The 23,438-nt window shown below is 45.1% G+C and overlaps 1 protein-coding gene across 1 annotated transcript in view; it reads left to right on the top strand.

The window, feature by feature from the left end:
• Positions 1–23,438, top strand: part of MCOLN2 (mucolipin TRP cation channel 2) — a 416,948-nt gene that overhangs the window by 242,394 nt on the left and 151,116 nt on the right. Inside the window, exon 9 of the mRNA XM_086954049.1 lies at positions 16,450–16,599. Coding sequence (XP_086810175.1) covers positions 16,450–16,599 — 150 coding nt within the window. The remainder of the gene's footprint in view (positions 1–16,449; positions 16,600–23,438) is intronic.

Genomic DNA, 23,438 nt, shown 5'->3' with positions numbered 1-23,438 from the left:
CTTTGATTGTGCCAGTTAATTGTTCTACCACTCCAGAAGCCTCTGGGCGATATGCACAGTGCAGTTTTTGCTCAATTTAGAATGCTTCACAAATTAGGCTGATTATTTCATTATTAAAGTGCCTTCCTTGGTCTGATTCAATTGTTACTGGAAAATCGAACCTTAGGATGAGTTTCGGCAAGAAAAGTTTTGCTACAGTTATGCTATTGTTCCTACGAGTAGGGTATGCTTCCACCCATTTTGAAAACAGGCAGACAATGACCAAAAGATATTTCAATCCTCGACAAGCAGGTAACTGAATGAAATCAATTTGTAATCTAAAAAAAGGGCCTTCTGCTTTCCCAATTTTCCCAGGGCACACTACAGTTTTCTTACCAGGGTTTAATCGTTGACATGTAAGGCATCTCTGGCAAAGACTCTCTGCTATGTTCCTGAACTTCACATTGAACCAGTCCCTTCTAAACAGTCTCACCATAGCATCTCTCCCTATGTGTGTGTCCCCATGGTACATTCTAGTCATTGGTGAAAGCATACAGTCAGGTAACACTGGTCTCCCATCTAGGTAGACTATTATGCCATCTTCAGGTCTCATTCAACATCCTATTTCTGTCAGTCTTCCTTTTCTTTGGGCTCTGCCTCGGTTTGTAAATCTCTCACTTCCTCCCATGTATTCACACCACACAATAGCATAAGTAGGCAGCTGTTTCCACATGCTTCAATTTTCTTGTTTATTGCCTTTTTATATTTGGCACAATGTTGAGCCACTTGGTCAGCATAATGATTACCGGCTGTCACTCTGTCACTCTGTCAGTTCCGGATTGGTGAGCAGCACATTTGACCACAGCCAATTCTTTAGGTAATTGAATTGCTTCAAGTAATTCCTTCACATATTGTCTATTTTGACAGGAATTCTTAAGAAGTCATGAACTCCCTTTGCATCCAGAGTTGGCCAAAGTCGTGCACAACCTCGTAACCATACCGGCTATCAGTGTAAATGGTTACTCTCCAATTATTCACAATTCTGCAGGCTTTTATTAAAGCAATCAATTGGGCTATTTGTGCTGACTTTACTCCTGGTAAATAGGATGCTTCAACTATGTTTGATAGAGTGCATACAGCAAAAGCAGCGCTTAGTCCTCCTTCCTCATGGCGCATACACGAGCCTTCTACAAATAACTCATGATCTGGGTCTTTTAAAGGTTCTTCCTATATGTCTTCGCGAGGCTTAGTACTGAATTCAGTTAAGTCGATACAATCATGTTCGTCTTCCTCTCTGACTTCTTCAAAGTGAGAATTGAGCAACAAGTTTGCTGGATTTAAAATAGTGCATCTCACTATTGTCACATTCTCTGAGCCAAGGATAATTCTTTCATACTTAGTCATACGACTAGGTGTTGAGTGCGTGTTCTGGTTAACAGAATCGCGACTGAATATGGAGCATACACTATTACAGGATGTCCCATGACAATGGACTCACTTTGCTCAAGACTCATGCATGTTGCAGCTACTGCTTTCAGGCAACCTGGCAGTGAAGATGCCACTGGGTCCAACGTTGCAGAAAAATATGCCACGGGACATCGCATTAACCCATGGGTCTGGGTTAAGACTGAAAGTGCACAATTGTGTCTCGTGTCACAAAATACTGCACACTCTTTTAAATAATCTGGCATCCCTAATGCTGGAGCTTCACACAGGCAGTTACACAGTTTTAGGAAAGGTGTCATCCCACTTGACTGGGTCTCTTGCTCGTTTCTTTGTCATTTGAATCTGTGGCTTTGCAAGTACTGCGAATAACACAATTCACTGCCTGCAATAACCTACAACTCAGAGAAACATTCTGATTTCTTTCTGAGTTTGGGGTAATTTCATGTTTTGAATTATTTTGATTTGTTCAGATGTCACTCTCGTGACCCCTCTTTCTATCTGGTGCCCTAAATACTTTACTGTGGTTGTACAGTATTGCAATTTCTCTGGAGATACCTTATGTCCACCTTTTACTAAATGGTTCAGCATTGCAATGGAATCAATTACACAGTCATTTCTTGTTCTCAATGCCAGTAATAGGTCATCGATATACTGCACCAGGATAGATTATCCAGGCAACCCCAGTGATTCAAGGCACTTTTTCAGAATCTGATTAAACATGGATGGACTTTCCGTGTACCCCTGAGGGACACGATTCCATATGTAAACATGGTCATCAACTTTCAACGAAAATACAAATTTGCTTTCTGGATGCAGCGGGATGGAAAAGAAAGCATAGCATAAATCAATCACAGTGAACCATCCAGCTCCCCACGACAATTTTATTAATTTTTCCTGAGGTCTTGGACCACCCTCTACTTTCCGTTTGGTTTCTTTATGCCAATTACTGGTGAATTACAAGGACTGCTCATTATTTCTTCCAAGATACCTTGTTCAACCAAACGCCTATTTCTTGCTTTTATTTCGGGACTCAGTTTATACTGCCAAATATTTAGGTAAATTGCACCTTCTTTCACTGTCACTTTTATGGGATCAACATTTGCCATTAGGCCTACCTCTTTCCCAGTAAAATCCCACACATCAAAATCTACAAAAGTCTTTAGTTCTCCTGGTAAATCATCCAAAGACATCTTTTTAACTTCTGTTTCTTGTCTCGCTAGCATAATTTTATACACTCCGTCCTCATCTGGAGTCTGAATTTCAACACCATTTGGTGTACAAAAGATTGTGCAGTTCATTTTGCACAGTACATCCCTTCCTAGCAAATTTACAAGGCTAGAATCGCACACTATGAATTTGTGCATTTCCCTGAAGTTGCCAATAAAAACTACAATAGGTTCTGTGACAGGGGTCCTAATTTGTTTATTAGAAACACCCACTACCTGGATTGCCTTCTCCCGAGAGGGGTAGGTTTGGGATGTCTGCTGTTCTCACAGTAGAATGGGTAGCACCAGTGTCCAACCGAAAGGTAACATCATTTCCCTCCACTTTCCCTTCAATGTAAGGACTTGACTGATCTACCGGTAAGGATACGCCAAGTACGCAATCCTCTCCCCCACCCTCTCAGGCACAGTCAGTAATCTTCTGACTCAAAAAATGTGTTCTGCAAAAGAAACTGTGGTGTTACTGTATTTTTCTTACCACTTTCCTCTCGAAATCCGGTGTCCACACTGTATTTGGGTTGACTCACAAAATCGGGCATAGGGGCTTGAGGCAATTGATTCTGTATTGCATGTTGCGGCTGTCTCATTGACACCTCATTCTGCGTCTGTGGATTTAAATTTTGAGTTTGGACATTATTATTCTGTATTAATTTACACTTGTTTCTCCAATGCCCTAATTCTCCGCACCCATGACAAGGAAACTTTTTCTTTGCTTCTTCTTTACTCATTGTTCCTCTAGGTTTGCCCCCACTTCGGTCTTCCCCTCTTTTCTGATTATTTGCCTGCTGACTTAACTGCAGTTCCTGTTGCTCTGCCATTTTAGCTTTAGCCCACATTATGTTTTCTTCTAATTTCTTTTGTTTATTTTCAATTTCATCCTCACAGTATTTTGCATACTTGAGAATTTGATTGACAGGCTTTGCTTGCCAACACAATTTATGCTATCTAATCGTTTGGGAAATTTCAGCTTTTAGTCCAGGCACAAAACGATAAATAAAATGTGTCATGTCATTATTATCAATATTTTCTTAACCACAGTACTGTTTAAATACCTGCAAAAGGCGTTCATAATATGCATGTACAGATTCATCTTTATTTTGGGTAGTTCTGTCTATTTTAGTCCAAACAGTTTCTTTAGGGGGAATTTTTCCCTTTAAGTAAGTTATCCCCTGATTATATTTCTTCATTACCTCCCCAGAAGGAGCTCCTGTCTTTTGGTCTCCAGGGTATTCCTCACTAGGCCAGTCTACAGTGATATTGCGCTCAGACCACAAATCAGCTGGAACAACAATGTCAAATAAACCATCTAAATCCTTTAACAATACTTTAGACACTTTCACGAACCTTTCGACTTGTCGAAACCATTCTACAGGTTTTTCTCTGAGCTTTGGGAAATCATTAGTAAATGATAAAATGTCCTGTCGGGACCATGGGACATGTACATAACCTCCTCCTGGCACTTCTCTCATCGGATACAACCTTTCGACCTTTTCTACTTCTTTTAATGAGTATTCAGAAGACGTTTTACTTGCCTGTGCCTCTTCCTTTTTCTTTGTCCATCTAACTTTCCATTTGTCTAAATCTCCCCATTTTTGCAACAACAACAACAATTCCTTTATCTGCAATTTATGACCTGACACATGTTTTCCAAATCTTTGTCAGGAAATTCAGCTCTATATGGTTGCAATACTTTTTTTTTTTTTAAATTTTTATTTTTGGTGCAAAACAAAGATAGTATGTACAGTTTCATCCATCGCGTTCTCACATATAAGTTACTAGGTGAATGAAGTGATACAGTATTTACAGTGATAAAACTTATAACATCCACATTAGTGCAAAGCATTTCAGGTCATATCGACGATGTGATGAATAGGGATATACTTGTGTCGTAGAAATACAGTTTGCGATTTTGTGTTTTGTTGGCTACTATTCGTCTGAGTTTTGCCTTTTTCACCTTGCAATAAACATAAAACAATGAAAACAGCACACTTAGTCCGGCACGTACTTGAAGTAGTAGCTTTCGGCACTCGTAGCACAGTCCATCTGTAAAGAGAGCAGTGTATTGTGTCAAAGCCCCCTAATTCCCACTCCCTCCCATACCACCTCCCACAGCTGGACCCACCCACTTCTGTTGCGCACGCCCTATATACATTGTTATAACCCAATCAACGCTCCTCGTCACTCTCAGATCCTTCGTCGTCATCCTCCTCCAGTGGTTCGCAGATATCCCCTCTATAGGTGTTCCAGGATTGCCACACCCCATTCCATTTACGTGGATTACCCCTCAATTTGTACACCGCCCTTTCAGTCAACATAAGCATGTCCATGTTGCGGAGCCATTGGGGCAGCGTGGGGAGATCAGCCGACCCCCACCTCTGTGCTATGTCCCGTTTCGCTGTTACCATCCCCACTGTGACCCAGGTCCTCGCATAAAAGGTGAGGTCAGTCGGCTCCCAGATGTTTAGCAGGCAGAGCCGTGGGTCTAGGGTGAGGGTGGTGTGAAGTGTTTGGGCCATCGTGCGTACTACCCGTTGCCAGTAGCTGACTATCAACGGACATTCCCACACCGTGTGTATGAAGGTCACTTCTGCCCCGCAGCCCCTAAGGCAATACGGATGATCCGCCCTGCGCAGTTTATGAAGCAACGTACGGGTGTAGTAGATTCTGTGAATGAATTTTAGCTGCACTAGGCGAAATTTAGACGATATGCCTGCTTCACGTGGGGATGCCATGGCTGTGTTCCAGTCAGTTTCATCCAGGTCACCCACTTCCGCCATCCATTTGTCCTTCAGTTTCCCCAGTGGATCAGGCATATTGTTAATCAGCTTGCGGTATGTCAGCGATGTCGCCCCTTCTTGCATGAAGTCGGTGAGTAGACGATCCTCCAGAGGGGAGGATTCGGGCAGGGATGTGTCGGGTGAGATCGCTGCCTGTAGCGCGTGTCGGACCTGGATGTATCTGTAGAGCTCTGTGTTCCCCAACTCATATTGGTCCTGTAAAGTGGCAAAGGAGATCACTCCTTCCCTCGTCCACATGTCCCCCACCGTGGAGATGCCGATGCTGTCCCATTGTGTGAAGCCCTTGGAGCGCCGCAAATGGCCCAACGCCTTTGCGTCCCATAGGGTCGTAAGTTTCGTAATGATGCCATCCCACTTCAACTTTGCCTGTGCCTTGTACCATATGCGGACTGTGTGTTTCGTAGGCCCAGTGAGTTTTGCCGCCACTCCACGGTGGTACAGTGGGGCCAATAAGGTGTTTGCACCCAGTTGCGCCCTGTCAGCCTTGAACGCTGGGTCATCCTGCGGGGCATGTATCCACTGGTTAAGGATTTTGAGTTGGGCCGCCCAGTAGTACAACTGTACGTTTGGGAGGGCGATTCCCCCGTCGTACCATCCCCTGTTTAATTTGGCGTGAGAAATGCGGGCTGGCTGGTTGCCCCATAACAGGCCCGAGATCTGTGCCGTTATTTTCTGAAGGAAGCCATCTGGCACCAAGTACGGGGCGTTCTCCAGCACATATAGGAAACGTGGCAGAGCCATCATTTTAAATAGCGCTGCACGGCCAAGGAGCGTTAGGGGGAGATCCTTCCAATGGCGCACGTCCCCTCGGAGCCGGGCCAAGGGAGGTTGTAGGTTGAGCCGTGAGAAATCCGCCTCATTCCGGGTGATATGAATCCCCAGGTATTTAAAGGACGTGTGCGCCGGTTCCAGTGGGCAGGAGTCCGGGAGAGGCGGGAGTGGCCCCCGCAGTTCAAAAATGATGGACTTGGTCCAGTTAATGGTGTAACCCGAGACTCGCCCATGAGCTGTACAGAGAGCCAGGAGGTTAGGGAGACTCTCTTCCAGATCCGTAAGATAGATCAGCATGTCGTCCGCGTAGAGGGACACTCTGTCCTCCCATAACGGGGTCCATTGTATCCCTTTCAGGAGTTGGGTGGTGCGTATCGTAACCGCCAGCGGTTCTAGAACTAAGGCGAAGAGTAGGGGTGAAAGCGGGCAGCCCTGTCGTGTACCTCTGCCTAGGGAGAAGGTTCTTGAAATGTGGCCATTGGCCGTCACCTGCGCCACTGGGTCTCTGTACAGCATTCGTATCCAGGAAAGGAACACCGGGCCAAAACCCATACGCGTGAGCACTGCAAAGAGGTAGCTCCATTCCACCATGTCAAATGCCATCTTGGCGTCTAAGGAGAGGATGGCAGCCGGTTCTTGCAGTAGTGGAACTCGCGCCAATACACCATGCACCCTGCGGAGATTTAGAGCAGTGCTGCGGTGTGGCATGAATCCGGACTGGTCCGGGTGGATTAGGTGGGACAGAGTCGGCAAGATCCTGTTTGCCAACACTTTGGCAATAATTTTGGCCTCCGGATTCAAAAGTGAGATCGGTCTATATGATGAGCATTCGTTGGGGGGCTTACCTGGCTTCGGTATCGCCACAATGGTAGCCATCCGCTGATCTAGCGGCAGCGTACCCTGTGCTCTAGATTCCTCATACATATTGAGTAGGGGCGTGCTTAAGGATTCGGCCATGACTTTCAACCATTCAATGGGAATCCCGTTGGGGCCCATCGCCTTGCCTGGATGGAGGGCGCCTATAGCCATCTGGATCTCCTCCACCGTGAGAGGCGCGTCTATGTCCTCGGACGTCTCTGGTGTCAGCTCTGGCAAAGGAATGTGTTCAAGGGCAGTCTGTACCTCCCCCTCCTCTACCACTATCTCTGGGGTGTAGACTGAAGTGAAATAATCGGCGAGGACGTCTACTATCTCGTCGGGGCGGGTGTGGTTGTTGCCCTGTGGGTCCGTAAGTTGTAGGATATTCTTCCCCCCCCCTGTCTCCTGTCCAGCCACGCCAGCAATTTACTGGCCTTGTCCCCAATATCATATACCCTGTGCTGTGTGGCCGCAATGTCTGACATCGTGACCTTGCGCATGTGATCTGTAAGGCGGTGCTGGTGGACCTGGAGTTCGTGAAGCGTGTCGTCTGAGGGGTTCGCCATATGGGCCGTGTTGGCCCTCTCTAGGCCTAACTCTATCTCGAGGGCCTCTTGCCTGTGCGTCCTTTTGTGATGTGTGATCACTGCTATGGCCTGACCCCTGAACACTGTCTTATACGCCTCCCACAGTATGGAGGGGGAGGCCACCGAAGATTGGTTTTCTTCGAAATACAGCCGGGTTGTCCTCTTCAAGTCCTTGGTAATCCGAGGTACTTTGAGGTAGCCTGGGAAAATCGGGAATAATCTGCGCCGTGCCATGGTCGTAGTGGTGAGTGTTAATGTGAGTGGCGAGTGATCGGAGACCCCCCGTGGTTGTATCTCGGCTTCGGCTACAGTAAGGTGACCATTAATCAAAGTAAAGAAGTAGTCTATCCTGGACAGGCTATTGTGTGTGGCCGAGTAGTATGTGTATTGTTGCTGAGTAGGGTGCAGAGCGCGCCATACATCCACCAACCCCTGTGCAGTCAAGAATGTCTGGAGCCTGTTGGGCCCTCCTGCGTGTGTACGTGGGGGAAAGCGGTCCTCGGAGTTTGTGAGTGTCATGTTGAAGTCCCCACCTATGAGCAGTTCCCCATCGGGGAGTGTTAGCAGGAATTTGCCCAGATCCGGCAAGGCCTCAGAGTGTAGTGCTGGTGGTATGTAGACAGAGACTACATTAAAGAGCTTCCCCTCCCACTGGCCATGAACTGCCGCGAACCTGCCATGGTCATCCGTTGCAGTAGACTTGACAATGAATTTGGAAGATTTTTTTTGCAGGATGCCAGTGCCACGGGACCCCGAAGTGAACTCAGCATGCACTATCATGTGATAGCCTCTCCTATCTAGGGCCTTCGTGGCCGCTCCCGACAAGTGTGTCTCCTGTAGGAGAATGAGAGCCGGTCCCCGTCTCCTTATCCCCTGCAACACTAGCCCTCGCTTAATCTTATCCCCCAGGCCCCTCACGTTCCAGGACATGACAATTAGTGAGTTCTTCGTGGTTGGACTATCCGTTGCAGCCATTGCTAGTCTCCCAATCAGACCTCCCTGCGCCCCGAGTGTACCAGTAGTTCTTAGTTACATAAGACATGCCCAGATACTTAAGTGTGCATAGAACATAACCTTGTAGGACCGAAAAGTCCCACAGAGAAAACTTATTCAACTCTCCCCCCCTCCCTGCCCCCCTGCTATACGGACTCAAAACTGCCCGCCCCCCCAACTTAGCAGAGTGCATACCCCATCCCCAAAACAGTGTACTTGCGCGTTGGGGTGAGGGACTCTCTGCAGCCGGCAGTCTCTCATTCACACCCCCGGAGGCCCTTCACCCAGTGTCCAATGGCGGGAAGCGCTTCACAGCTTAATAGTCTCAATACAGAAGCGAAAAATGAATTGTTCCCAAGCGTTCATTGTTCCTCAGCCTCGTCCCCGCCGCCTTCAGCTCCCAAAGAGTCACTGTTGTCCGGTCCCCCTCCGGAGGCCTGTGAGTCTCGGCGATGGCCTTCAGCCCGATCTTTTCTGGAGCGATTCGTCAGTCTGTGGTTCTGACCCGGTCTCCATCCCTCGAGCCATTCTTGCACGTTTTCCGGGCTGTCAAAGAACCAGGTTTTGTTCTCCGCTACCACCCTTAGTCTTGCGGGGAATAACATTGAGTACGGCAGTTCCCTGGACCTCAGTTCCTTTTTCACGTCGAAAAATGTGCGTCGCCGACGGGCGACTTCCGCGGTGTAGTCGGGGAAGATGGCAACGGTGGCGTTCTGGATCTTGAGGGGGGGGGAGGACCTGGCTGCCTGCAGGATTATGTCCCGGTCCCGGAAGTTAAACAAGCGTGCCACGATGGGTCGCGGGTTAGCCCCCGGCTTTGGTTGGCCACCCGGGACTCGATGGGCCCTCTCCACCGAAAAGAAGTTGGACAGTCCCTTCGGCTTTAGTTCGTTAGTGATCAGGTTCTCTACGAAGAGATCCATCGCCTTCACACCTTCCGATTCCGGTACCCCTATAAGGCGGATATTATTGCGCCTAGAACGCCCCTCCTGCTCATCCAGCTTCTCCCGAAGCATTCTATTGTCCTGCGCCATCTTCCCCATTTCACGCTGGAGTTCCGCAACGTCTTCCACCAGTGATTTCGTGATCACCTCCATACTCTTGACCTTTTCCGACATTTTGTGGAGGTCCGCTCTAAGTAGGGTGACGTCCGTGGAGATTCCACCAACAGTTGTTTGTAACTGTGCCAATGCAACCATGACGTCGTCCAGTGTGGCCTTTTTTCCCCCAGGGGAGTCGGCCGTCTTGCCAGGCTGTTCCTTCCCTGCCGGGGATCCGGCGGGCTTGTCGGAGGTAAAGCGATCTATACGAGTCTGTGTGACGCCGCCCTTAGGGCCTTTCCCCGCCATGCCGCCGAGTGTCGTGCTCCTCGTGCCCCTCGTGCCCCTACGCGCCAGGATGTGAGGATCGGTGCAAGCCTCCTGACCGGTCCGGTTCAGCAACGATCAGGTCGGGCGTGTGTCTTCGGGGCGCGAGGTGCTCCGGTAGTCGCCAAGTGCGTAGCGACTGTTCAGGTCACAAGATGGCGGGCGTCCACTCCGTCGTCGATGCCCAGGCTCTCGGCACGTTAGGTGATGCTTTCAGAACTCCAGCGGCCCCTCCTGTAGGCACCGCTTCCTTGATTCGCATGTGCCGCCCTCACCGACTTCCCGAGGTGCAGTCGATCTATTGAGTCTACCACCGCACGGGCACTTCCGGTCTAAGTTCTCCGGTCAGGATGCACTTCCGGCGGGGTGAAAGTCCGGGGAAGGTCCCGGCTCTGGAGGTGTTGGTAGGCCGGCCGGAGGCTTCGACGTATCTTTGGCTACGGACGTCGGATTTTCTCGCTGCTTGCCGCTGCTCACTCCGCCCGGTCCTGGGATCCGGTACCTGCCTTTGGGGCTTGTAGTTGTGACGGATTTTGTGTCGGATCGACGAAGAGGCCGCTTCAGCCGCGGAGCTCGTCCCTTATGCTGCCGCCATGATCGGCTGCTAGCCACGCCCCCTGGTTGCAATACTTTTGATTTGCCAATGTCCATTCCCATTTCCAAAGCCAAATTCATTAATTTTTCATGATATATTTTTTGTAATGCGGGTAATACTTCTGCATATAAACAATAATTTGCCTTCCTCAAATTGTCTGTCCAATCCCACATTTCCCGCCAACATTTCCTCTAATTCCACCCTTAATTTAAATATGTCCAATAGCTTTGGTTGAGTTTTAGGCTTCTCTATGCTTCGAGTCCATCTGTCTAATTGTTCCAGACTTACAATGGTTGCCTGCCTCGTTCCCGAGGATGTTTCATTGTGTACCTCTTTTGAACATGGGGGCGTTATTTTCCTGTTTGAGTCACTTCCTGATTCTCATATAGGTAAATCCATTAAGGAAATTACCGACTCACATTCACTTGCTTGATCATCAACTGTTAGGGTTTCTTTTCTTGGCTGAATTATGGGTGTAGTCAGAACGTGAACTTTAGGATTAACTTGCTTATCACCATACAAAGGAACTACGGGACCTATTGTCACAGGTATTGTCAGGGCTTCAGGGCTTGTATTTAGTTGGAGATTTTCTGAATTAATTCACTACGCTGTTTATTTAAAGCTTCTTTTTCTTTCTCCTGAAGTACCTTTTCTAAGGAGGTTTCATGTATAACCTGCGGAACTAAAGGTGGTTGTAAAAACGGAGGACTAGGAGTAACTCTGAGTTTCTTCTTCATAAGGTGGTGGATTTTTCACTAACAAGTCATCTAATAAATCATCATCCGAATCACCACTAGTCATTACATTTTTCCCTGTACCTTTGTTTCCTGATAGTTCTCATTGTGGTAAAAACAGGGTATAATCCTTCCACTAGCATGGACTGTCTCCACCTTTTCATTCGCTTATCTCGTGTCTCTTTTGGAAATTTAGGGTAAAACTTACTCCAATTTCAATCACTTCTGGACCTGTCCCGCTCAAATGCCTGTCTCCCAATCTTCTAGAGCTTCATATTGCGTTAATCTTGGTCTGGGATCTAACTTGTTCATATGATTTCTTAAGTTATATAAAATTCTACCATTAAAGTTACCATGTTCTGGAAATGCCAAAATACCATCTTCTTTAGTGTACTCGATCCAGTTCTCTAACCCTACGCATGTGTCATAGCCCCTTTCTACCATCAGAAAGGGAAAGGGAAATAGCACATGGACATACCACATAGATTATATTTAACTGGAATGGTGCAATACCCAATCCTGGCCACAGGCTGGGGCAAAATACCGACCAGGCTCCTGACAAATCAGGTGCCCACAGGACAAGACAGGTGCAGATCAGGACAGGTGACCTCTGCTAAGTGCAACGCCAGCGTCACACCCCTCTCTCTAGGAAAGCCAATTAGTAGCCCGATTGGGTAATCGATTCTTCTGGCAGAGTGCTCCGCCAGCACCTCTGCTCTCAATCGCCTATTGAGTGCGTTGGGTCAGTGACAGGTCAGCTATTCGGACAAGTCGGACAATTTCTCTATCTGAGCCTACCTTAGTTATACCATTTCGAGGGTAATGTACCACCCAGACATGTTGCAAATCTATGTGTTCCCCTTCAGTGAAGGGTTAGAAAGACGAGGAGAGGTCATCACACCATACTAAGATGATGTAATTCAAATTGGAATCATATTGATTGAATCCCCACCCACAATTTAAATTCCCATGACTTTATTCTGCCCAACAATATTGGTACACATTTTGAATACATTGTATTTGGTAGCTTCCTTTCTAGAGGTCAGAGGATCAGGTCCCCAGGCACATCATGGGTAAGAAGGGTGTTGGCAGATATTAAATGCCAATGCTTCAGCAATTTCAGAGTCAGTGTGCGCGTCTGCAGAATCGTCCAAGAGGGAAGATGTGTCAGTGGTCAGGTCCAAAGTACGAGCTAGTAGCCAAATCAAAAAGAAACATTTTAGAATACAGAAATAAATGAATGCACTGTATACCACATATCTCTACTCTATCCCCATTACTTTATTTTAACTTGTGTGTTAATGATTGCTGTGTTATAGGCCCCCACGATGTACTAAGCAATACCAAACTGTCTTGGACACTATCACTAACGTAACTCTGACACACTCCTGAATGATTATACTAGGAGATTTTAATCTTGGGGGGGGGGGGGGATGGGAATTTTAGCAGCCATCTGAGAGATTTGAGGCACACGTGCAAATTTAAATCTTTCACAGTTGGTGGAAAATTCCACCCATCAAGGGGGGTACACTCTTGACTTACTGTTCGCCAACCAATTTATAACTATGGTGCTAAATTGAATACCTCAGAATTGGACTGACCATCACTTAATTCATTTTAATATTAGGCTGCCCTGTCCAGGGGAATGTACTAGTCAGTCAAGGATCTATAGAAGAGGCAGGGAATGGGCAAAATTAGGCAAAACCAGAACCCATGTGCCCGCCCTAGAGGCTAATCACTTTATACCTACTTTGACAGTAGAGGAACATTATAACATCTATACTAGCTATATAACTGATATTTTGGATCAGGGAATTCCAGTAAAGAAGCTAAAAAACAGGAATAAAATCATGGCTCTCTGGTGTGATGAAGATCTGAAACAGTTGCGTATGATCCGTAAGAAGGCAGAAAGGAAGTGGAGAAAGAGGTATCTTGAGGAAGACAAGAAAGACTTGAGACAAGCACAGCTGAAATATAAAGAGCTCATCCTTAAGTCTAAGGTGGACTTTTACGCTACATCGATTACACATGCGCCGAATGGGACAAAAACTCTTTTAAAGATTGTTAAGGACCTTTACTCCCCAACTTGTCTGAATAATAAAGTGGCAGCTTCACAAAAACTATGTGATGAGATTGCCTCTTACTTTCAAGACAAGATTGCCAAGATTGTTGGTACTCTCCATCTTAATGATACCGATGATCAAGATAACTTGGATCAAATGATGGAGGAAGACCCACAACAGCTAATGACCTTGGATAACTTTCTGAACCTCACTGATGCTGCTTTTAACAATCTGGTGCACAGTGTGTCCTCGGGCTCCCCCCTTGACCCCCTCCCCCATAAAATTTGGAAGTCATTTGGCCAAGAAACCCTTCCCTAGCTGAGGCAAATTTGCAACCAGTCTTTAGAAGAAGGAATTGTCCCGGAGTGTTGGAAGCAAGCGGTGTTGACTCCATGGATTAAAAAGCCCTCCCTGGACCCGTCAATCCTGGCAAGTTTTAAACCCATCTCTCTCCTGCCATATCCGGTTAAAATCTTGGAAAAAGCAGTGAGTAGGACACTATCATGCTTTCTGGAGGATAATCACTTGCTTGATAGAGACCAATATGGATTCCGCCCAGGCCATGGGACTGAGACTGCTCTGCCCACCATGCTGGATAATTTGCGCATGCGAGCCGACAACAGGAATGCCACTGTCTTAGTGCTTCTCGATATGTCGGCCGCATTCGACACAGTGAGCCACTCCATCTTATTGGAGAGACTTAAGTTAGGATTGAGAGGACGGGCGCTGCACTGGCTTCAGTACTATCAAGCAGGGAGGCAACAGGTAGTAACCTTGGCACCGTTTTCTTCCAGCAAATCCCCAGCAGTTCATGGGGTGCCTCAGGGCTCAGCAATCAGTCCTATTCTTTTTAATGTATATCTGCAGCCCCCTGCTCCCCATTATTCAATCAGCCTAGTCAATTATGCCGACGATACACAATTGGCATTCTCCTTAGAAGGAGAACATGCAGTATCTCTGGACATGTTCCAGCAATGTATGCGTTGGACAGATGGCTGGCTCAGAAGAAACTCCCTACAATTTAACAGCAGGAAGGCTGAGGTGGTGTACTGCTCCTCTGCTAGGATGTCTAAACATTTACCATTTGAGTTTAGACTTACTCCCGAGGAGGAACCACTGACTACGGTCAGCAAGGTATGCAATCTGGGGGTTCTGATCGACAAAAAACTTCAGAAGGAATCTCAGGCAAATAAGACCGCCAGCGTGTGCTTCTCCTTAATGCACATGCTACGTAAGATACTCCCACTACTACCAAAAGAGTCGCAGTCCTTGGTGGCAAGAAGCACAGTGATAAACAGGCTGGACTACTGCAATTCCCTATATTTGGTTCCTCCACAGTACATCATTCAGGGATTGCAGAGTCCAGTTGCAGCAGCAAAACTGGTGCTTATTAGGCAGCGGCACTCATCTACCACCCTGGCCCTGAGAGATCTACATTGGCTGCCTATTAAGGAAAGGGTCCACTTTAAGTCACTTTGCCTGGTATTCAGAGCAGTGCATGAGCTGGGTCCAGTTCCACTGCAGGAAAAATTCACATGGTACCAGCCCAACAGGCAGCTCCGCTCCTCTAGTGCCAGCCTACTGACGGTTTCCAGGTTCAAACGCTCTAGGTTGGGAGGGAGGGCATTTAATGTGGCTGGTGCCCGCCTATGGAACAAGCTACCCCAGAATCTCAGACAAATTGATTCTCTGACTGAATTTCTAAAGAGTATTAAAACCTGGCTCTTTCCTAGGGTTTAACTTCCCCTCTCCCTGTTTTTTCTGTTCTGACCTATTCTATTCTGGTCGATTTTTCTTAGTCCGAAGCACCCGGATACCCGTAGGGTGACAGCATGCGCTATATAAGCATTATATTCATTCATTCATGATTAAGCAGAACAAACAAGTTTAGTACAAGCTGCAGCATAAGCATTCGCATGTGAGATTTAAAGCAGCCATTTCTGGCACTAGTGCGCAGAAGCAAAGATTTGCCACCAAGCAGAGAGGTACGTCATGCCACGTAGATGTGACGACCCATGCGCAGAAGGTTTCCCGCGTCTTTGGCAGCCTTTTAATGCATTAGAGTTACTGTTAGTAAAAGCACATAGGTAAGCTTCCCCTAGATGCTAAAAATTTTGGTAGTGCAAATATTAGTAAACAAAACATGTTGGTTAATATATCACAATTTATTTAGAGAGGGTTGAATACAAGCAAGTTTCGGAATATGTGAAACCTTGCTCCATCAGCCTCAGTGCAAAGACTGAATGCTATACCTCATGAACGATGGCTGCATACAACTAATGGATGATAAAGGTGATGCAAATCCACCAATCACTTGAGGGATAGATGGGTCTTAGGTTATTTCCCTTTGCATTTAGACTGCCTCACTACTGAACTAAAGCTGTGTCCAGACCCAACTTTCTTAAACACCTCGAGGAACAGCTTTTCACCAATGCCAGACTAGATGTGCCCTCCCGCTTCTTCCTTAGACAACCTAGCAGCATTCAGTTTGTAGTCAGCTGCCATTGTGACCATCAGATGGCAACTATGAATGGTACCTACTTTCTCTCAACACTATTGATAAGCATTCACTGGACAGCAAAGGTAACTCAGTCTTATCTACCACTCTGACCAGAGCGGTTGAATGAAAACTATTACAAAACTTTATTGTAGCCAGTTTTGGGCATGATGTACAATGAAATGGTCTTAACACAACAGCTGCAAGCGAAATTAAGTCAATGCAGCAACTAAAACAGTGGGCATATAAATATGGACCATTCGTTAGATGACATAACAGAACATGAGTTTTAGGACGAGCAAATAGGTTTGTGGTACAAACAGTTATGTACATAATGACACCGTAGCTTGCTGGATGGCCAGAAAAGTGATAACCCAATAGACATAATGTGAAATTCGAAGTAGCAGTTCATGACCATGGCAAGGCAATTATATGAATAATAAGATTTCCTAAAGCTTTAACAGGAGGAAGAATTAACAGAATCAGTGAACCTCACTTGTTTACTATTATCCCTAACAGTATTTACTCTTTATTACAGAGATTTGTACAGTTCTTCCTGGAGAAGTACAACCGCCGTGTGTGCAAAGCTGATCGCTTGGAGTTCATAAATGGCTGGTACATCATGGTGATTCTCAGTGATCTGATGACAATAATTGGATCAATCTTAAAAATGGAAATAAAAGTCAAGGTCAGGTTTATTAATTTTATGTTTTCAAAACCTGAGGCTCCCATGATCAAATATTATCAATGCATATTTTTCAGATATAGGACATTGGGTGAAATGGGCTAGTAGAACTTATATCAACAGTGTCAGGAATGTGGATTTAGATTACATTTAGGAAATTGAAGTAATTGTCCACGATTAGGCATAAGATATAACTGATGGAAGGGGGTAGGGCATTTTATAGAATGTACAGACGGGCATGTGGCAGAAACATTTCAATGGTCAGCAATGTATGGTATAGGGAAAGGTGTGGTGCAGCGGCCAGAGCGACTGACACTGGAGCACGGGGCTCACGGTTTGATCCACCTCAGCTCAGCTACCTGTGACTCTGACCAATAGTTTACGTAATCTCCTCCATGGCACACAGCGCCTTGAGACACCTACTTTGCGCTTTACAAATACAAGATACATACATATAACGTACAGAAAAGTTGCTGACAGAGTTCATAACTAGTCCAAACTTTTGATGATGACGTGTGTAAAAGTCATGTTAAATGGAGAGCGGAAAGACCTATATGTTGTGTGTACATTCATGAATTTACATTAGATATCCTGGCCCATTCAAGGCCCACTTTTGCTAAATATCAAAATATTTTTCAATGAGTTTTGGAATGGTAAAATATTGTGCCTATCTGACATTAATCGGAAAGCTTTTAATGACCGTAAAAGACAAATATTAGGATACTTTGAAAATGTATTTGAATTCATGGACAGAGCAATCAAAACAAATATTTATGTGGAGGTAAGAGGCGGGAACATTACGGGACAATTGATCCGGCTGATCTGGGACTCGTTTTGATACTTGGTTGACCATGCCCAGTTTACTTGAAGTAGTTAACATGTTAGTACACTTAATTTATGAAATAGTGATTTTACACCTGCATACCTCATCTGAACAACAGAACATACGCACAGCAAAGTAGCAGCTTCTGCTGTTCTCGTCTACGTGTGCAGTCCGATAACCCCAATGAGCGAGGGCTGGGTGGGCCTTCCCTGTAGCCCTTAGAAAAGGAATGTGATGATTACTCAGCGAAAACCCTCAGGCTTGAGTCCTTGAAATGAAGTTCCTCTTTGTGTCATCACACTCCGTTCTTTGTTCTGTCTGAACACTGTTGAACGTTTTCAGGACAAACCGCGGGAAAGCCCTAGCAGCCTTTTATAACCTTGCATTCTGAATCCTAGCCTAATGTTTAAAAACCATAAACGATAAAGGGAGTTATGTGATTATGAAACCTTGTTCACTAAATAAAAGAATCACCAGTAACTAAAATTGAATTCATACAGAAAAAAAAATATATTCAATCAGACTTAATTATCGGGCTGCATTGAAGAACCACATGAATACATATGCATTTAAATTTAAAGCCTTTTTTCTAAATAAACAATTTATATAATTTAGGAAAGAAGATATCTGATGGAGAAAATATATTATGGATATAACAGTAATAAAATTAGCCGAAGGGCATTGGTTAGTATCGTTAAATAAAGACTCAAGAAGAGGGGCATCAAATTAAGGCAAAGAACAATAAGAGGAGCCTGGTGATAGTTGAAGGCAATTGGTAGTAGGAGGGGAATGTAGAGTAGAAAAGAAAATAGACATGTCAGGCCAGAAAGGAAAAATGATGGTGTTGATCAAAAAAGCTTGTAAATGGTTTGGCCTGCCTGGTGAATTGGACCTCTTAAGCTGCCTGGCTAGAGCTTTTGTCACCACATGCAACATACACATAGATATATAGAAGGGGCTTTTGAACATCCCCATTCAGCCATTTGGTTACTTAGATTCATTTAGCTATAGGACTTACCTTTAGCTGTTTTATCAGCTGTTTCTGGCATTCAAACACTTAAAAAATAGTGCATATCCTAATTTGGCACACAGTTGTCGTCGAGCCAGCTACTGCCCAACTTTGCCTTTATGAACTACCCCCATGCAACTCCATCCTACTTTGAGGCTCATCGGTCTGTGATGTTTGGTTTTTAGGTCTTGTCTGGCATTAGCTGCGTGCATGCGCTGCTCTCGCCATGCAAGGGGTTCTTGGAATCAATACGGTTCCAGAAGTCGTGTCTCTGCCCATCTGCAATTTCCATTTGTGCGCGTCGTTTGTTGTCCTTAGTTATTCAAAACACAGTGGCATGATTGCACCAGATGCATTTTAATCCCTCCTGGTTGCCACCCTGTCCGCTTTTGGCCCCGCCCACCGTGATTGGATCTTTTACTTGCGGCAGGAGACTGTGTCTCTTAATTAGCCGCTAAGGACTTTTTTCTCTATTATGGCATTTAGATTCAACAATGGCTGACGTGCCTTTTTGTTTTCCCAGACTTCCTTCATGTGAGTTTGTCTCTGTCTTCCTTAGTGTTGCTTCTAGGTCCCCTGTTGCTTCTGAAATATAAAGCTGTGTGAGTTTGTCCCCCGTCTTCCTTCGTGTTGCTTCTAGGTCCACTGTTGCTTCTGAAATAAAAAGCTTACTGCCGGCAGCTTGTGAGTATGTTTCACCTACAGTCCTACTCTGCCTGCACATTCTATCAGCGGGTCCCTCACTGTCCCACACTAATACTACTAGACTCAGCAGTTCATAACGTCAGTGCTCTCCAAACCTCCCTAGTGCTACTTCTTTGCTGTCGCATTATCAGTGCCACGCCCCTACCAGCTACAAGTTGCTCTACTCCAACACCCAACCTTTGAGACTGATTTTCAGTGCTTTAAAGCCGTACCACAAACGCTATACTGAAACCCTCTAACATAACACAAAACAAAGCTCTTGGGCGCGCAACACTCACTTGCTCAGAGACAACTTTGTAGGCGATCCCTTGGAACCCTGAAACATCTTGGAGGCAGCAGGGGGATCTTTGAGAGTCGGGGGTGATTGACAGTGCCTTAGAGCAACCTGGGATGGGAAGAGACGGAGACTGGGGCCCGCCCTTCCACCTCAGGGTCTAGGCTGGGCTACCGTGGGTCCTAAAACAGCCTCTGCAATCAAAAGTGCAGCCATGCCAGGGAGCGGCGGTGGGCAGCTTCACAGGCCCACTGTGTTTCTGAAAAGCCAGGGGGGTTGGGGGTATTCAGTCACATGTTCAAACTACGTCTCAGACCTACTAACACATGAGCAACATCAGTGTCTCTTCGGAATGACTTTACCCCAACTCTTCCCGTACCTCAGGGGGCGGCCTCACACGCGAGTAGCACAGCTTTGGCCGTTTTCACCTTTCAGGGGACTAGGAGAGACTGACATGTGTCAGCCTCTGACCCACTGGCCTCTTACAGACCTCTTGTCCTATATGTAGAGTTCTAACGAAACAGTCTCTGTCCCATTTCTCCCTGCTTTTCCTTAGCACAAGTCTGATGTTTCACAGCCTCTTTGCCAGCTCTTTCGACCTGTCAGAGATCATAGCCTGCATGCATAATGTCTCAAAAACACAGGGCGAAAGTGCTAAACAAGCATTGAAAATGAAATAGGGCTTGCCTTTAATTAAGTCAAAGCCATTTGCTGTGCTATAAAATACCATTAGCAAAGCAAATGGCTTTAACTTAATCAAAGGTGAGACCTATTGCATTTTCAATGCTCGTTGTTATTTTGCCAGGGGTGTGTGGAGCAGGATGCCAGGAGCTGAAAATTGCTATTGGGCCTCTCACTTGTGCTTCCTTCTCTGTGTATGCATGCTGTTTCTTATTATTATTATTCTAACTTAACCCTGCTTCTTACATGTTGTAATATTATTAAGTATATTGTACTTAGTCCTACACCTATTCTTACCATGTCCACTTTTACTACTCATTACTGTCTTACTCTAATAACTTTTACACCTGAATATTAATCTCATGTCATACTTCCCCTACTGTGACTCCTACTTCCTGCTAGTTATATTTTTACTCCTCCTTATACCTATTTCTATTTTTCCTGCTTTTCTACATACTCATAATCTGATATTCATATAACTATATTATAATTCTCCTAAGTACATCCGTTTACCCATCTCCTTAGATCCATCATCTGCTATCAAGAAACAGTATCAATCCAGCCCAATACACATTCAAAATTAGCTAGACCTGTTGCCTTTGAAAATGCTTGTCCCCCCCCCCCTTTTTTTTCTTTTTGAAAGCCTGTAACATAATTTTGGGCAGGCTTTATACCGGGCATGATAGTAGTGCAGTCACAGGTTAATTAATGTACTTTCTGCAGTTGGTTGTTTTTCTACGAAAATGCAGAGACTGGAAAAATAATCAGATTTCTCTAAGTGGGAAAGCAAGGGGATAGGAACCTGTAGACAATCTGTGATGGCATGCCTCAGAGGAGGAGATGTGCAGTTAGCATGCTGCTATGTGCAATTTATGGAAGCTGTCGGGGAGAAACTCGTTATACACCTTATTACTGCAATATTAAGACTTTTTAAAGCGTCACTTCTCAGTAAACACACATTTAGGTTGCCACTCACCCAGACGACATATGCTCCAGCATAACCAGCAACAGCAATCTACTACAGCGGCTGTCCACTGTTGTGAATGTATCTAGGACCCTAATTAGATATTCCTGATTTATGCCCTTATGTGGTTATAACAAATCATATCCTTATAAAGGCATAAGAATCATATCCATATTAAGTCATAGCCAATGCAGTCCAAATACGGCAATGCTACTCCCATAGACTCCTAGAAAGTACAACGTGTTCTTAAACAAACCAAGCCTCCATCAGCCCGGGAATTCCCCCTGCTTCTGTTTTGATTTGTCCTAGAACTCCTGAGAGTCCTGAAAGAACTGCCAGTTCTTAGTGACGTCTTATGTTCAACCTTACGTCAAACTCAGCACCTTCCAGGTATAAATATACCAACCTCTGCCTTAAGCAACACACGGTGGTTTGGAGCAGAATCGGCTATCTACTTGCCCGACGCCCTGCTGATGCGAGTGCCGAAGGAAGCAGACCCTCCCTGCTGACTCATTGAGAGAGACGCTGTCTTTTCTCCTGCCGAGAAATCCAGCTCCAGTGCTTACCTGATACCCTCGCGGGTTACTGGGAGATCGAGTCCTGAGAGAGAGATACAAGACCTCCTTCATTCTATACCCAAGGTACAGAGCTGATTAGACCCATAGAGAATTCTTGATTCAGATTCTTAGCAAAAACTGTAACTCATCTACTCCTTCCCTGTACTAGGCTTAGGTTAGGTACACTGGGGTAGGCGTATCTTAGAAACACCAGTTGAGTAAGTTTAGTCATTATTTTATCATTGTATGTATTTTATCCATTTTAAGTATCTTATGGCTTAGAAACCATATAAATGCTTTTACAGTATTATTTCATAATACTCCTTTTACTGTATGCACTTTACTTTATGACAAGTATTGCAATTGTGGCAATTCATTTCTCTTGCATGAGAAAGAAGACTGCTCAATAATTAATCCTTTTATTGAAAACGCCCGTCTCTCTATTGCTCTGCAACTCTGGTGAAACGAAGCATGCACGATTGACTGAGTAAAATAGCTATCTATTGTTTCGGCGACTCTGGAGATATATTCCTTATTGCAGGGGGAACAAAGTTGTCATGTGATATGGTTGTCAGAAGCTAATCCTCTTGTCTATTCAGGAAAGCTAAACACCTTGTTTATTCAAGAAAGTTTCTAGTGACCTCTGAGCTAGCTGCCACACACAAGCACATTCAATAGAGACCTAGTCAACCTCAGTTCTACGTCTAAACTATCGTTTGTTATTCCAATGCGTAGAGCCTATTGGGAATATAGGAACTACACTACATGGCGCCCAATGTTTGGTAAGGCGATAATTTAACGTTAGATACTAGAGTAACTCAGTCGTGATTTTCACAGACACCTTTTCCCGTAAAAACTCCAATAGACGTCTGGAGTGGGTAAAAGGTTAATATCCGCCAAAACTTAGTAGGAAGAGATTCCTATGTATTAGTTTTTGGTTTAGTCAACGTTGAAGGATACAGTGTTCCAAAAGATTGTGCAACTAATGTTTGTTTCCTTGAAACTTGATCTGCAAACTTTCAGTCAGTAAAATCCCAGAAAGTGACGACGAAAGGGAGAGAGCTAGACTAGCAGCTCAACTTGTGATGGAAGACACAAGTCTCCAACAAGATCAACTGGATGCAATACTCACCCCGGTAAATGTGAGGAAAACTTTAACTATAAAACTTATAGAAAATAGAGTATCATCGAGAGGTGGTACAGTCATATTTGTTGTCGAGGCACATGAATATCGGCAGACAGAGGTATTCTATTCATGGATAACTTTTCCTGCAGCAAATGCTGTAACACACAAGTTCCACCACTACAAAGCAGGGGAACCTCCAGCGGAATACACCCCTTTCGAGGAAGTTGAAATTCCACTAACTTACCAAGAGCATGAGCTCTGGTTTAATGGCGCCCAAAAAACATCAAAATCACATTACCAGGCTTGGTCCACTAGGTAGACCAGGAGCCACATGGCCGGTTCTAGCCAGCTATACACCACATCCTGACATTGAAAAAATGTCTAACGTAGAATTTTTAGTTCAAATAAAAGAATTAACAAAAGCATATGGACAGTTAGTTCAATTGACAATTGACGGTACAGGAATCCGCCAAAAACTAAAAGAAACAGATATAGCAGACCAACCTTTTGAACTTGCCAGAATAATTGAAAAATCCTATGAAGAATTAGGTAGAGACGGTTTAGGTGGTAAACCACTAAAACCACAACTAACTGAAAATCCTGAAAAACTTTCATTAAAAATAATCTCAATTCTCAAAAGAAGTGTGAGGGTAATAAACAAACAACTCCCAGAGAACAAAAATTTCAGACCAGAGGAAGGTCT

This window comes from Lissotriton vulgaris, chromosome 1_1, assembly GCF_964263255.1.
Source record: "Lissotriton vulgaris chromosome 1_1, aLisVul1.2, whole genome shotgun sequence".
In the NCBI taxonomy this organism is placed as follows: domain Eukaryota; kingdom Metazoa; phylum Chordata; class Amphibia; order Caudata; family Salamandridae; genus Lissotriton; species Lissotriton vulgaris.
The sequence above is the reverse complement of the archived record's forward strand: the minus strand, read 5'-3'. Positions and strand labels throughout refer to the sequence as shown.